Source organism: Malus sylvestris, chromosome 10, assembly GCF_916048215.2.
Source record: "Malus sylvestris chromosome 10, drMalSylv7.2, whole genome shotgun sequence".
In the NCBI taxonomy this organism is placed as follows: Eukaryota; Viridiplantae; Streptophyta; class Magnoliopsida; order Rosales; family Rosaceae; genus Malus; species Malus sylvestris.
The window spans coordinates 2042991-2060172 of NC_062269.1; the positions used below are offsets into that span (position 1 = coordinate 2042991).

At 37.4% G+C, this 17182-nt stretch overlaps 1 protein-coding gene and 3 pseudogenes across 1 annotated transcript; 3 read left to right on the forward strand and 1 right to left on the reverse strand.

The window, feature by feature from the left end:
- Positions 1–11910, reverse strand: part of LOC126587863 (TMV resistance protein N-like) — a 93361-nt pseudogene extending 81451 nt beyond the window's left edge.
- A 32-nt stretch (positions 11911–11942) lies between these two features.
- On the forward strand, positions 11943–14470 carry LOC126586941 (L-type lectin-domain containing receptor kinase S.6-like; annotated as a pseudogene).
- Positions 12664–17182, forward strand: part of LOC126587874 (L-type lectin-domain containing receptor kinase S.6-like) — a 45232-nt pseudogene continuing 40713 nt past the window's right edge.
- Positions 13937–14602, forward strand: LOC126587900 (L-type lectin-domain containing receptor kinase S.6-like). Its single transcript, XM_050253016.1, has one exon. It carries the CDS (start codon positions 13937–13939, stop codon positions 14270–14272), a length of 336 nt encoding a protein of 111 aa, XP_050108973.1. The 3' UTR covers positions 14273–14602.

Here is a 17182-nt window from a genome sequence, read left to right on the forward strand (position 1 = left end):
AAAATAAGCCTTTTTTTTTCAGTTTACCAAACACCTAAAACCCTCACAGCTTTTTTTCATGGGTGCTTTTTTTTAAGCACCTCACTCCCAAACTAGGTCTAAATCAATCTTCTTAGGGAATTGTTATTGGAACTCTAAAAATCTTATTTTACGCTCTAAACTTTCTATAAGTAGAAAGAAAAATATACTTAAGATTCACAAAGAGTGTAAAATGAGATTTTTTTAGTGCTAATAACAGTTCCCTCTCCTTAATGCAATCTGCAAAAGTGTTTATACATAACATTCTTATCCACTCGCCTTTCAATAAATATGGCCATCTTAATATATATAGCTTGTGGGATTCGAGTTCATTGACTAAAATATTTTTAAAGACAATTAAGCTGGTGGGATAAAGCGACGGTGACTTACCTGCATTTATTATAGGATGGTGACTAATAATGCCTTTTGCAGATTTGTTTTGTGTCGTTGATGCTAGCACTTCCAGGTCCACTTGAAGTTGCCTCGTCACGATATTCACGTGTTCATTTCAGGATTTTGAGTTTGGTTGAGTTCTTCCAAATCTTGCTTGTACAACAAACGAGCCCCACATTTTTTCACATTATTCACTAATGCTTTTGCTTCATCCCTTCTAAAACTACCATCAAAGTAAGTTAAGAAAGAAAAAAATTCATCAAGACAGTCTTGACGAAGCAAATAGAATACCCAAAGGTGTTCTGACTCGAGAGACGTTATTCTTTTGGTCAAAATCCTAGGGCTAACATCAGGTAAACACTCAATTTCGAAATAATCATAACGAAGCTTAACATCTTGAAAAACAACACAAAAGGCAATCCCCAGCCAGTTGGTACATGATGGTGGAGGAAGCTCCACATTTAGTGAATGTCCCACACTCTGATTACTGAACCACTCTGGAATTTCACTTCCAGGGCATACCATACCTCTCAAATATTTTTTTGAGATTCCCTGTGGCTGAAGAAAGATCAATTATTTAGAGAGAGAGAGAGAGAAAAAAAAAGAGGGAGAGAGAGAGAGAGAGAGAGAGAGAGAGTACCTCTTGATTAGTGGCAAATTTTAGAATCCCTGAGAGTATCCAGCCTCCATCTTGAACCAATGCAATGCAATTCAGGCAAGTGAAACTAAAATCATACAAATTGGCGAATCTGCTGTTCAACTTGGATGGATCTGACAAACTTCGCAAGGAAGTACAATTGTCTACATCTACATGTAATTTGCTATTAGATGGAAGAGGAGGCAATTTTTGAAGGCTTTTGCACCTCTCCAGATCAAGATACGAAAGCTTAGAAAGGCGTCTAATGCTTTCAGGTAGACTGACGAAATTATTTCCACTAAGATCCAATCTTTCCAGAAAGGACAAGCAGCCAATATCATCGGGGATATCTCCTTCACAGAGTTTACAATCTTTTAGAGATAACTCTGTTAACTCTGTCAAAGAGCATAAACTATTTAGAGAAGACAACACCAAATCCAAACAAGGAGGATCAGGACGACTCTTTCCAAGTCCTAGTAAGCGGAGAAGGCCCCACCCCTCCCTTGCTTTAGCATCCGATCCGTTACATAAGTTATCCATGTCTCCTGGGAGTTTGTCAATTTTTGAGCATCCTTGCATTCGGAGTCTTCTAAGAGACTTCAAATTACAAATAGTCGTCGGAAGGTTCAAGAGATATGAGCAACCAACTAGACACAACTCCTGAAGGCCAACCAAATGCCCAATTGAAGGTATTTTCTCTATCGGAGTCGCACTTAAGTCAATCGAGGACACATTCTTCATCTGCTCCCCAAATTCTGGAATCTTTTTCACATCTGAGTTGCTAAGACTTAAAAATTCAAGAGAATCCATTTTAAGCTCACTTGGGAGGCTCTCAAGTTTTGAGCAGCATTCAAAATTCAAAAGTTCAAGTTTTTTAAGATGTGCAATAGACGGGTGTATCTCAACTAAATTGAAACAACCTCGAAGATTCAACTTCACAAGATTTGGAACACCACTGAAATCCGGGGTACTCTTCAATTTACCTGAGTTGCTAAGATCGATCCATCTCAAGTTGGGCAAGTCCTGTACAACATCGATAAGATTAAGATCATATAAATAAATAAATGATTATTTTGTATATTAAATAGCATTTATTCAAGGATGAATAATAATTAAGTACTCACTAGTGAGTACTCTATATGCTCATTTTTGTTTTGGTTCGTGTTCTTTATTTTTAAAGCCCCAAGAAAAATTAAATAGCATGTCCATTATTTTTGAAAATAATAAAATATACTTGTCCAAAAAGTGAGTACTGATTAGTCACTACCCAAGTGGTATCATTTTATTCATCACTACTCTCATCACTTTTTTTTTTTTTAATGGTAAAAATACTACTCTTACCACTTTTCCCTCCCATAACCGAACAAGACTGCTTCCATACATGTGAAGTTCAGTAAGGTGGCGCATGTGAAAGTTGGTTGGAAGAAAATTAGAAGGATATTGAAACCACCATATATATCTCAATGAACACGGAAGAAATTTAGGGCCTGAAGAAAAGATCGAACTCAAATTATCGACTATCAAAATCCTCAGTCTATCCATCTTAGAGAAGGCTTCCCAATTCCACTCGACCACTGCATATCTAGGCAAGGTTAACGATATGACTTCAATTGCACTCAAATCCTGACAATTAAGGAAAAAGGACAAATTAATTTCACATTCAAGTATAATAGTGTCAAAAGTTCTTTCAAACTTGGTATTTAACTTCTTACCATATTGGTCCTGAATACATGAGAAATGTCATCATAGAGCCACAACCTACTGCGTAGACCAGGCTCCTTAGACTTGTGGCCAATAATTGTCCATGCCATTTCTTCTATCAAATCATGCATCCGTATGCATTTTTGGTGATCTTGATAGAGGAGAAATCTCTCAATTAGTACATCTATCACAATATGGCTAGAGATTCCAAAAGAATTAGACCTATCTAGACTTTCAATTACTTGCTTCCTGTAATACCCTTTGTAGAAACATGCAACATCGAGAAAAATGCTCTTCTCCCACTCTTCTAGTCCATCATAACTTATTTTAAGTTTATCAAAAATAGCTGGATTAGGAATTTTTGATAGATTATCCCGTACACTATGCCAAGCATCTAGCCCTCTCTTAAACAAAGCCGACCCCAAAGTTTCAAGAGCTAATGGAAGGCCTCCAGCATGATTAATGAAATACTTAGACAGTTCCAAAAAAACTTCCTCGGGTTGGTCTTTTTTAAAGGCATGCAAGCTAAAGAGCTTAAGTGCTTCAGCATCATTCAACCCCTCCACCTTATATGATGTTGCAATATCATGTTGGACTAGCAGACGTTGATTCCTAGTTGTAACGATAATTCTACTCCCCATGCCAAACCAACCTTGATTTCCAGCCAACACTTGGAGTTGCTTTAATTCATCCACGTCATCAAGTACAAGAAGAACCTTTTTATTGTGTAAGAACTTCTCAGTGAGAACACTTGCGCGCTCTTCATCCCAAATTTCTTCGGTCCTTTCCTTCAAGAGCGAGGAAAGAAGTCTTTTTGCAAGATCAACTATACCATTTTTTGCACAAGCCTCTCTAACATTGGCAAGAAAAAAATGAACTTCAAAATGATGGCAGATTTTATCATAAACTAGCTTAGCAAGGGTTGTCTTGCCTATGCCACCCATCCCCGTTATCCCAATAAAGCGAACATCATTGGCATCATGAGCTAATAGCAAACATAGTTGCTCGAGTGAATAATCAGTTCCAACTAACTTCCGTGAGGAATCTGATGGCATGAATGTAGCTTGCACTTTCCGCCAGACACTGTGGACGATTGTTTCGATAAGCTCTCTTTCAGATCTACGAGGAAGAAAAGTAAAATAAGCAATCAATGGAAGATAAACAAAACATTCGTACTTTTCATCTCCCTGCTGGGAGTGGAGCTTTTGCATTTGTGGCTCCTCTGTTTTACTCCTTGTTGTTAATGAAGTCCAACTTTACAAAAAAAAAAAAAAAAAAGATATGGGAAATTAATTGTCCGTGCATGCTTACTTAAAATTCTTCAAATGCCACCCAGAAAATTTGGATATATTTGTCAAATCAGCTCTCCACTGGGTCACCTTCTTTTTGTCTTCAGTAGTGATGAACTTTTCTTCATGATCCGCGAAGGCTTTGGCAAAACATCCCCGTTGGTTTCCAACGTCAGATGGATCTATCTCATAAAAGACCGGCAGAACTGAGTTCCTGCCTTCCATGCATTGAAGAATAGTTGTGAGTTCGTCTAAGCACCATTTGGAAGAAGCATAGTTTGGTGAGAGAACAACAATTGCTATATGCGATTCTTTGATCGCACTTGGGAGCTCAAGAGGAATATTTGTTCCTTCTTCAAGCTCTCGATCGTCAAAGAAAGTTGTAAATCCATGGCACTTGCACAATTCATGGTATAGATGGGATACAAAACCCTTGCGGGTGTCTACACCCCTGAAACTCAAAAACACATCATACTTCCATCGAGGAGCTGATTCACTTGAATAAAAAGATGCAGGGGCTCTTTGGGTGTTCAAAGTCAATGCCAACGGAAAACACAGTTGCTGTAAATCGGGTACTGCAAACAATAACTGAATGAACAAGCATAATGATAGAAGATCAATGTTTTAAAATTTAAAAAAAAATTGAAGTGATATTAAACAATTAGCAATACTCGCTCTAAAAAATCCATACTCTCGAGTACCCTAAAAATTAAGTGATATTACTGTAAATCTCATACTCTCGAGTACTCTAAAAATTCCAAACAATTGGTAATGGTCCCCCAAAAAAAAAAAACGGAGAAGCTATAGTTAGAAACTATTGAACAATTAGCAATACTCACTCGCTCTCTCTTTTGTATAAAGTGAAATTAAGAGAGGAAATGGCTTTGATTAATTTCACTTTCAAGTTTTGATCACACTAACCAACGGTTAAACGATCTTTGTTTGATCGCTTTGGTCAAGGAAAAGTACTAAAAAAAGAGCAAAACCATTTAATCAAACTCAACTACAAGTTCGTTGCATCATATTGGTTTCATTTGACTGATTTGAATGTTCATCGCATAACTAAAAAGATAAACTTCAATTAAAAGGGAAAAATAATCACTAATTTAGTGAGAAAATGGGTTCGGCAAACAAATGAACAAGTGAAACAAAAATGAGCAGTTAAAAAGAAAATAGAAAGTTTAAATCTTGTTTTCGTAATTGAAATTGTATATTAAGCAAAAGAGATTAAGGACTCAGAGAATTACCAGAAAAACAAAATACAGGATCAACACAAGCTTGCGCAGGCAGAGAGAAGTGACAAATGGCAAGGAAAGAAGCAGAAAAATCGCACTGAAAATTCTCGCAACAAAGTTGTAGGAATAGAGGAAATTCACAGAGGTAGGAAAGGAAATAAATGGGAGGGAGATGGACAATTGAGTGCTTATACTGGTAGTGGAGGTGGTGAGGACCACACGGTTCAGTGTAGGTCAGATGATGACTTATTTCTTTGATTAGTATGACTGTTTACCTAAAGAGGAGTAAAAGAACCAAAATTTTAAGGTGATTTATGGTAAATTATTTAACGGTTAAAATATTTTGAGTATCTCATACTCTCGAGTACTGTTAAAATTCCAAACAATTACTAATGGTCCAAAAAAAAAAAACAGAGAAGCTAAGAAATGGTTAAACGATCTCTGTTTGATCACTTCAACCGATGCTTACTGTTAGATTTAGTGGCTCATTCCGATTGTGCTGTTTATTTTGGCTCAAGCCTATTGATTGGCTGTTTTAATAGCTCCATGTGAAAGCCACGTGACGACTAAGTTAAAGGCAGAAAGCAGCCAATATTAGAAGGCATTGGATGCTTTTCTTTTGGTTGCATCACCAAAAAGAAAAAGAAAGGCAACCTATGCCTTTCGGTTCCTAAAAAACAGAGAGAGGCAGGAAAAAAAAAAAAAAAAGGAGCTTTTCTTTTGGTTCCCATTAGCAAAAGAGAAAATGAAAGGTTTTGGGCAATTATACATTCAAGATATTGGTGCTACATTTTATGGTTTTTGGGAGAGATGTATTTTCATCTTGTCCATTTATTCTTTATTTGAGAGAACTACTAGGTGTATTTGGGATTTGAGGTTTGAGACTTAAAACTCTATTTGTAATTTCTATTGATTATTACTGAAATTTTCTGGCCGTTTCTGCATTGGAGGTAGGCTTATGCCAAATTAGTATAAATCTTTGTGTTACTTTGAATTGTTTGTTTTGTCATTTTTTTTTGTATTAATTTATTGATTTCATATTTGACGCACAACACTTACTACTAAAAAAATGAGCTAAACCATTTAATCAAATTAAACTACGAGTCCAGTGCATGAAACTGCTCATATTGGTTTCATTAGACTGATTTGAATGTTTCATCACATAAGGATTAAACTTGGATTAAAAGGAAGAACAAAAACTAATTTAGTGAGAACATCAGCAAACAAACATTGACATCCAGTATCAAGCCAAAGATAAGTTGGAAGGGCCTAGCAAGCAGCTCCATCAGCCAACATTTCTAATCAACACCGTCACACAAGCCATCAAGTAACAAAACAAATTAAACTCTCAAGTCTCAACAGAAAACGTTATATGTGGGAAAGAAAGAATGAATTACATGAAATGAAAACGTTAAGGCAACGGTGTAATCAACATATTACGTATTGTCACGCCACAAAGTTAAAATATCTCTCAAACCAGCAACATGGAAATCGCAGGAGCTGTCCACTTTCCAATACTCGTTGAAGAGAAAAAGCTGAAAGGAACACGTTAACACATGGACTCCTAAGGAAGACTGACTGTGATTTCCAATACTCATTCCAAAGTGAAAGGACAAGTATTTTCCACACAAAAATTTTCATAAGGATTTGACGTAACTGAGGAATGCCGACTGTCGACTACCTGATCGGTACACAAAATGGTACACCACGCGTCACTATATAAATGGTAGAATATATATGCTAAAAAGTTAATAACTTAAAAAATAAAATTTTCCACTTCTATAAAAACAAATGTTGTACCGCTTATGTTATTGTCACAATGACAAATTTCTCGTTCACGAGGTTTACAATCTTCACGAAGCAGATAAATTACTCAAAGGTGTTCTGACACAAGAGACTCTATTTCGGTTTTTAATTTTCAAAGAAAACTTGTTTGACAACTCCTAATTTTTAGTTTTTAAAGAAATGAAAACTAAAAACTGGTTTCTTGAGCTTTCAAAATTTATATTTTCGGTTTTTAATTTTAGTTTCTAATCAACACCATGACACAAGCCATCAAGTAACAAAACCAATAAAAAGTCAACTGAAAACGTTATATGTCAAAAAGAACAATGAATTACATGAAATGAGAATGCCAAAGTAGCCGTGGTCAACCTATTGCGTGTTGTCACGCCACAAAATTAAAATATACAATGTGAGGTGGCAACAAATTTGAGCCCAACCGCTGTAATGTTTCCGTGCAATGTAAATCCCCCTCAAAGAAGCAAAGGAAATCCTCATGCAAGAGCTCTCTAGTTTCCAATACTCGTTCAAGAGGAAAAGCTGAAAGGACAAGTATTTTCCACAAAACAAGTGGAAGACCGACAATGGGAAATTTCCAAGAAACAAAGATTTTTGAGCAAGTTCCCAACTTTCTTCTAATAAAAGATATTCATGTCTCTTTGTTTGTTCAGTGATGCCAAAGCCACCTAGTTATCTTATTTCTTCACTTACTTTCAAATACTCGTTCCAAAGTATTTTCCACAAAAAAAAAAAAAAAAGTGGAAGACTGACAATGAGAAAGTTACCTTGCTGGGACACGTTATCTTTCTTTGCCTTTTCTTTAAGAGGAAACTATTTATGGCACCCACCATGAAACTTCTATATAGGTTTTTTCACACATCTTTTTGTTAGGTCCGCACTTCTCCAAAGCTTTGGGCCACACATCTGTTCTATTAATCAGACCTGGAAAAAGCAGCAACGGTAGCAATTCTGCCTCCTCACGTACTTTAGGACAGGCTAAGCTAGAAAGATGGGTTACAAGTCCACTTACAATGTTGAGCCTTTGTTGAATATGTTGCGACTTCCCTGTCATTTAGACAACCCATCTCACAGTTACACCATGCGCTAAATATATCACCCCCAGCAATTAGCAATATCAAATCTGATAAAACCAGTCAACCAACTGAGAAGTCTTTAATGCAAGCTGCAATGTAAGAGTTGAGTTGAAATGGTCCATACATCAAAGAAAAGGAGTATTCATAAGAATCATGAAACCTAGGCTAAGTTCCATGGACTCTTAAGGTCTCTCATCCAAACATAGTATAAACACTGGATTTGGATGATGGTATTTAGAGTTCCATGAAACCTAGGCTACACCTTTCAGAAACGCACTACAAAAAATAAAATAAAGTTAGATAAAAAGGCTTCAAAATGACTAGATGCAAAAACATTTGAGAGAACTTTCAAATGACACCTTAAAATTTCTTTGTTTGTTGCGTGTCTTTCTACTGCATTGTAGTGTTTTAGTAGTAACTTTGTAGTGATTTAGTAGTTCATCAGTAGTGTTCTTGTAGTGCATTTTTAACAATTACGTCTAAAGTTTGTCCCTCATTCAAACATAGAACAAAACACCCGACAACTCTAAGTTTTATACAAAAACACTTCAAGAGCTCAATTGAAGGGAAAAAAAAACCTCGTCTATCTACTTGTCATGCTCTAATTGATTCTTAGTTGTGAAATACTTTCTCCATCATCAAGTCAGTTGGGTCATTTTTTTTTTCTTTTTTAACTATTGGATTTGAAGTGTTTTTCTTTAAAGATCAAGTACCATCATCTTCCAGGAGAATAAGTTTCGGAAAAGAACGAATTACTTTCAAAATGAGTGCAAAAGTATGGTACAGCACATGCGCACTGCAGATATGACATAGACTTATACACTAGTATCTACTTCTTTACACAATTAAAATCAACAAAATTTACATAATGAATCCATTATGAATGCCTTCGTCACTAAAACACAGCATAACATATGTCAAATCTACTGCTTTCCCGATAAAACCGACATCTTTATGGCCACAACACTTAAAGGAGGAGACCAGTCAACAAAGTTCAAAAGATAAAAGAGGACATCACCAAATTAAGCACGGCAAAATATGGACACTAATGGTAAAAAACGGTGATTCTCAGACACCTGCAAATATAATGCATGTTATGCAATTTAACTGGGGAATGTACTACTATTAAGAATAGCCAAAAGTGATACATTAGGACCACTAAAGTATAGGCAGGTATATTGTAATCCGATTAACCATCATTCTCCGAAATCTTCACTCTTCATGCATACCAGTGCTTATAGAGACATTACATGATATAAAAGTCTAAAACTCATGATTTTCTTCTATATATTATTATTACCGAAGCTATAAAAATTTCAGTAGTGCAACAACAAGATTAAAAAAATGTATGAATCACTAAACACGAGAAACCCTGATGATACATCGTTCATTATATTAGAGAAATCCGATAAACCATCAATCTTTGAAATCTTCACTCTTCATGCATACCAGTGCTCATGGAGACATTATATGATTTCTTCCATATATTACTGAAGCTTTAAATAAATTCAGTAGTGCAACAACATGATTAGAAAATCGTATGAATCACTAAACTTGACATCTTTCATCATATTATATAATCCTCTCACAAAAGGATGAAAACAGGAAAAGTGAGAAAAGGAGAAGCTATCTTAATTTATTATTTATACTTAAAAGAACTTAGGTTAGCAGATTTTGATACTGGATGGCTTCGACAGCAAAAAAGAGTTAAAATATCTATATTTAAAATACAAGCATTATTTCCAATTGATTAACCCTCTCAGGCGAGATCCGCACGAATATAATGGACAGAGAAAACAAAAATCCAATTTATAAAGTGCTCTAAAGCTGCTTAATAAATGCACGAACAGAGACAATCCAATAGCATCATAATTTCTTTTGTCTTTTGATGACTTATAGCATCACCATATATGTAGGGAACAAAAAGACATAAATGAAAGTTACAAGTTTACTAAGTAAGAAAAACACATATTGGTTCACAGTTGCCTACTGAGTACTATGGTTCTTTGCTTTTTACAACATTGGGCTTGACTGGTTTCTACATTGTACTTCTTTTACTTTTTAAGTCTTTGTTTCTCATTAAAAAAACAGAGAGAGAATGAGAGAGAGTAAAAGTATTCTGATTCTGGTTGATAAACATGGTAGGAGTAGGCATATGAAATATAAAATATGGATTAACAAACAGTAATGAAAATAATAGCTTACAATGGAAAGCAAGGCTCACAGTACAGTGATCTCTAAACACTCGAAACACTGGAGGTATTACAAGGGAGTTTTGAGTATGGTGGTTTGCATAGAAATACCCTAACCCTGTGTTTGGGTGAGGACTTTCAAAGTATGGAGCTACTCAACACTGCAAATCTACTTCTAAAGCACTAGAAATGCACTACAAAAGACTAAACAAGGGATTTTCAAAATGACATTTGGAAGATTTGAAAATTCTATCAAACTTATTGCATCTAGTCATTTTCAAGTCCATTGTTGTAAAGAACTCCTAACAAATTTAGCTTAAGTTTCTTGGACTTTTAAGGTCCCTCATCCAAAATAGGGTAAACACTGCATTTGGATGATGGAAACACATTGCAAAAAAATAGATAGAGGGTCTTCAAATTGACTAGATGCAAACATTTGAAAGAACTTTCTAATGAAACCTTGAAATTCCTGTGTTGCATGTCTTTCTACTGCATTTTAAGTGTTTTAGTAGTAACTATGTAGTGCTTTAGTAGTTCATCAGTAGTGTTTTTGTAGTGCATGTTTAACAATTAAGTCTAAAGTTTTTCCCTCATTCAATCGTAGAACAAAACGCCCCAACAACACTAAGTTTTATGCAAAAACACTTCAAGAGCTCAACTGAAGGAAAAAAAAAAAAACCTCGTCTATTAACTTGTCATGCTCTAATTGATTCTTAGTTGTGAAATCCTTTCTCAATCATCAAGTCAGTTGGGTTTTTCTTTATCTTTTTTAACTACTGGGCTTGAATTGTTTTTCTCTAAGGATCAAGTAACCTTCATCTTCTAGGAGAATATACTCACTAAATTCGTTATCTCTTATAACTTTTGGATAAGAATGAATTAGTTTCAGAATGAAAGCAAAATATGGTACAACACAGTTTCTACTTTACAGACTTACCAGTTTCTAATTCTTTACACAATCAAAATCAATAAAATTAACATAATGAACCATCGTTGAATGCCGTCATCACTAAAAGGCAGCATAACATATGTCAAATATACTGCTTTCCCAGTAAAACCGACATCTTTGCTAAAAGGAGGAGACCAATCAACAAAGATCAAAAGCTAAAAGGTTTTCTCTTTGCCAATGGCACAAACCCAGACCACCCACCGCTTCACTCTCAAAAACTTTACTTCAAAAAACTTCATTTTGCCCTAAAATTCGATAATTCTACTCCCTCACACACCCCACCAGACAGCTCCTACTAATAATAATTAGCAGATCCAAACTTTCAAAAAGCAAAGTTCAAAAAATCAAACAAAAACTACAAAATTCAATTGAAAAATTGCAAGAAAAATGAACTTGGAATTGGGCAAAGGAACATACCATAGTTCGCCAGTAGCTCAGGAGTCCGACATGCAAGTCGAAGCGCCTCAATTTTCAAGAAATTGACTGCAATGCAAGGGTTTTTAGGGAAATTCAGAGCGAGAATGTGAGGGAATTAGGGTCGGAAGGGGCCATCTTTCTCTCAAGACACGTGCTTACACTAAAAGTGAGCCCATTGAGTTCCTAATTATTGTTTGTCATTTGCTCTTCTCGAAACCTGCATTCGCAAGAAGCAATGGGGAGCTTTCAATGGAACTTATATAGGTCGTACCCAGTACACAAGCTTCCGCTTTACGCAGGGTCTGGGAGAGGTGAATGTCGGCTAGCCTTACCCCCATTTATGGAGAGGCTGCTCCAAGTCTCGAACCCGAGACCTACCGCTCATGGTGAAGGCACTTTCGATGGAACTTATGAAAGGCCTAAATTACCCCCAATATAATTTCCAAATTACAACACTTATCCTAGCTTGACTCTCTTCGGCGTCTCGGAGCAAACTAGATTTTGCCGCCTTAGCGCTCTGCTTCCAAAGGCCGCCAACAATCCTTCGCAGCTACTCCCATCAGGTTTGCCCACTCTTTTTATGAAGGGAGACAAGGAGCTCGTGGGGACTCTGAGGGATTCACTGAATAGTATGATTCACTCTCTCAGTTATTGTTGCATAATGTAGCCTGAAACAGTACTTGGGGTTTTTTTTCACTCGGTTTCTCAATAAGTGTGAATCTTTATCTTTGTGAATGCTTCAACTTTTAGATTTATTAATGGGAAACTTGTTCAAAGAACAAGACAGTTGGAAGTTAATCAAACAGAATTGTCTTTGTTTGTATTTCAGTTAGAAAATTGATCGGGGAAAACAGTTTGTTGGAGAAGCCGAATCGAGCTCTTACATGTAATAGTCAGTACAATTCATCCAACCTCAGTAATAGTCAGTACAAGCCATCCTCGGTGTCAAAAGAATCGTTCATCGCTGTGAAATTCGATACCAGGTTTGATCCTATGGTTGCTGACATCAATGGTTACCACATTAGTATTGATGTGAACACGGTTGTGTATGTTGCCTGTGTTGATGTTGTTTTAAGAGGAATTGATTTGAAAAGTGGGAGGGAGGTTACTGCTTGATTGACTGCAGAGATGCTGTCAAGATGGTTCGGGTTTTGGTCGGATACTCGTCAACTAGGCCTCCAACGCCTCTTCTTGTTGCTCAGATTGACCTCTCCAACCAGTTCAAGGAGTTCATGCGTGTCGGTTTCTCTGCCTCGAATGGGCAGGGCTCTTCAATTCACATTGTTGACAGGTGGAGATTCAAGACTTTCGGATCTCTTCCAACCGAGATTACTACGGATGAGTTTGAAGAAGTGGACTGCTTCACGTGCTCTTCACCAGAAGATTCAAGTACCAAAAGCAGCCTAGAAAATCGTTCTCATGGAAGAAAAACAAAGGTACTGGAGATGGCTCTTGGTTTGGGAGGTTGAGCAGCATTTGTCCTCTCCATATTCGCATTCCGTTTTGTCATTTGTTTTGTATGTGTGAAGAAGAGAAAGGTCACTGCCAAAAGGAGCAGAGAGGGCAAGACTTGTTGAGTTGAGGCGAATAAAGTTCAGAAAAGTTTGTCACTAAGATCAGCTACAATGGGGTTTAACCGAAACAGGGTTGTTGGGGAAGGGGCATCCGCTAAGGTTTATAAAGAGTCTCTGCCCTCTGGTGGATAAGTGGCAGTGAAAAGGTTTGAGAGGCCTGATGGAATTGGTAGTCTGCGTCATCCTTTTACCATGGAGTTTGCAACTATGGTGGGTTGTTTGTGGTACAAGAATCTGGTTCAGCTTCATGGGTGGTGCTGTGAGGGTAATGAGTTAGTCCTGGTGTACTAGTATACCCAATGGAAGCCTCAGCTAAGTTCTTCACAAAAGCTTGAGTTCAGCAATTGTTCTATCCTAGAAGCAAAGACTTAATATAGTTCTCGGAGTCGCATCTGCTCTTGCATATCTTCACGAGGAGTGTGAGAGGCAAATAATTCATAGAGATGTTAAAACTTGCAACATAATGCTCGATGCAGATTTTAATGCCAAACTTGGGGATTTTGGTGTAGCAGAAGTGTATGAGCATAGTTCCATCAGTGCAAGAGAAACAACTATACCGGCCGGAACAATGGGATATCTTGCTCCGGGATACGTTTATTGAGGTGTTCCAACTGTTAAAACTGATGTTTACAGCTTTGGTGTGGTGGTGTTAGAGATGGCGAGGGCGAGAAAGCCGGTGGAGGATGATGGAACAGTGGTGGTTGATTGGGTTTGGATCATGTGGGAAAAAGGGAAACTGATCGAAGCTGCTGATCCGAGGTTGTTGGGGAAATTTGATACGGTAGAGATGGAGAGGATGCTGATGACTGGACTTGCTAGTGTGCACCCGAACCTTATGAAGAGGCCAATGGTGAAGGAAGCTGCAAGGATTCTTATAGGCGAAACGACGCTTCCTCTGCTGCCTTCAAGAAAACCAAAGGTGAGCCTTCGGTCTGTTTTCCTGATGAGTTTGAAGAAATCTCGTTTGCTGTGGTGTTCGGCCAAGTCTTGAACTTGATGATGTACAATATTTGACTCTGAAGAGCCACTTTCGCGAGGATTAGTTGCTCATAATAGATCAAGTAACCTCACAATTAGTAGGATTTCAGTGCAGTTTGTAGAAGAGAAACTAGGAGCTTCTTGTTGACTGGGGACTTAATAATTCAAATGATGTTCGAAAGATTGAATTAAGTTTCGTGTTTCATCCAAATATTCCTTTCGAATTTTGTTATTTGTACAACAACAGATGACTGCAGATCAAGACAACAGTGTTTTTCCATTTGTTACAAAAACAGACTGAAACGCGTCAATTCTTTTTCTATAAAAGTTTGAATTCAACTGCCCCGTGTTTACAAAAACAGACTGGTACGGTTCATTCTCGTACCAGGAAGAAACATTGAGGCCAGTGCGCTCGGATAGTATTTGTCCTGCTTCAACTCCAGCCAGCTTTGCCAATTCTTCCCAAGTTTATGATGCAACTGACTTTACAGGGACTGAAATGAAATTAAGAAATGAAAAACTACTGCCATGAGAAATTAAGCAGATTTTTCTTCGTTCCTTATAACTAGGGGTGGGCACTTGGAACCGAAAACCGAAACCGAAACACGAATCGAATCAAACCGCACCAAACGGTTTGGTTTTGCGGTTTTGAAACGGTTTCGGTTTCAAAACCGAACCGCGGCACACAAAACGGTTTGGTTTCGATTTTGAGTTTTCAAAACCGCACCGAAACCGAAACCGCACCATATAATAAATAAATGTTATATAACTTATATTTTAAACTTTTCAACTAGGTTATAACTTATAGGTTTGTATTATGGCAAACTTAACCTTTCAATTGGGTTGTAAAGTATTGTGAATGGTGATCAAGCTCAATTTTAGTAGATGTGATGCATAAGGATTTAAAGTTTAAAACCTTTGATGCATTGGATGTTGTCTCAATTTTAGTAGTTGTCATTTGTTGCAGTTTTGGTACAAGTTAGGTACAAGTTAGCTGCACTTTTGGTGCAGATTTTTGTTTCGGTTTCGGTTGTGGTTTCACTCGAAACCGTACCAAACCGCACCGCGCCCACCCCTACTTATAACTCGTGAGATTGAATCCATTGACTAAGATGGCGAAGCAGAAAATATCTTTAAAGACTATAAAGCTGATGGGATAAATCAATGGGGACTGGCCTACATTTACTATAAGATGATGACTAGTAACAATATCTTTTGTGGATTTGTTTTGTGTCGTTGAAGTTAGCACTTCCAGGTCCACTTGAAGCTTCCTCGTCACTATATCTATATTCATGTGTTCGTTTTAGGATTTTCAATGTTTGCTTTAGTTCTTCCAAATCTTGCTCGTACACCAAACGAGCCCCACACTTCTTCACACTATTGAAGTCTGCGTATTGTTTTGCCACTTCAATACTACTAAAGTAAGTTTTGAACAAAAATTGTTCCTGATGACAACATTCACGAGGCCAATAAAATACCCAAAGATGTTCTGATAGAAGTGACCCTATTTCAAAACCCAAAAGGTGCACGATGGTGGGGGAAGACCGAATACGGACATAACCAGTATGAGAAAGGGCAGGTGAATTGGCCAAGTTTTGGTTAGGACCTTGAAAAACAAGACAAAAGGCAATCCCCAGCCAGTCGGTACATGATGGTGGTGGAAGCTTCACATTTACTAAATTTCCCACACTGATTACTGAACCACTTTGGAATTTCACTTCCAGGCAATACAACCTTTGGGACCTCTTCGCCGAAATCTGGATGCGGTACCTGTAAGAAAAGAACTATTTTAGAGAGAGAGAGAGAGAGAGAGAGAGAGAGAGAGAGTACCGCACGATAACAGGCAAATATTGGAATCCTTGAGAGTATTGTATTAATCCAGCCTTCATCTTGAACCAATGCAATGCAATTCTTGCAAGTGAAGTCACAGTCATACAAATTGGTGAATCTGCTGCTTAACTTGGATGGATCTGTCAACCTTTTTAAGGAAGTACTGTTTTTTACATTTACACATAATTCGTTGCTAGATGGAAGAGGTGGCAATTCTTGAAGGCTCTTGCACCCCTCCATATCAAGATACTTGAGCTTAGAAAGGCGTCTAATGCTTTCAGGTAAACTGACGAAATTATTTCCTCTAAGTTCCAATCTTTCCAAAAAGGGCAAACAGCCAATATCATCGGGGATATCCCCCTCCCGGAGATTACAATTGTCCAGCTCTAAGTATGTCAAAGAGAATAAACGATTTAGAGAAGACAACACCAAACCCCAACAAGGAGGATCAGGACGACTCTTTCCAAGTCCTAATAAGCGGAGAAGGCCCCACCCCTCCCTTGCTTTAGCATCTAGTTCACATTCAAAATATAGTTCTTTAAGATTTTTCATACCCACAAGCGGCTCTGTCATTGTCTCTCCACATTCAAGCCTCTCTAAGTGATCCATGTCTCCTGGGAGTTTGTCAAGTTTTGAGCATCCCTTCACATTGATCCATCGAAGAGACTTCAAATTACAAATAGCCCTTGGAAGGTTCAAGAGATTTTTGCAATTACGTAGATACAAATACTTAAGGCCAACCAGATGTCCAATTGATGAAGGTATTTTCTTGATCGCAGTCCCTTCTAAGTGAATCTCGAACACATTCTTCATCTGCACCCCAAATTCTGGAATCCTTTTCAGATTTGAGCAACCACCAAGACTGAAAAATTCAAGAGAATCCATTTCAACCTCACTTGGGAGGCTCTTAATGCTTTCACAGACACTAAGATTCAAACGTTTAAGTCTTTTGAGGAATGCAACAGATTGGTGAATCTCAACTAAATTCTTACATACCGAAAGATCCAATGTCTCAAGATTTGGAAAACCATTGAAATCTGGGGTATCAATCAATTTATTGGAGTAGGCAAGACCGAGATATTTCAACTTGGGC

Bases quoted from the DNA above. Each gene is read 5' to 3' on its own strand.
- LOC126587900 (XM_050253016.1), top strand. From the start codon at position 13,937: ATGGCGAGGGCGAGAAAGCCGGTGGAGGATGATGGAACAGTGGTGGTT.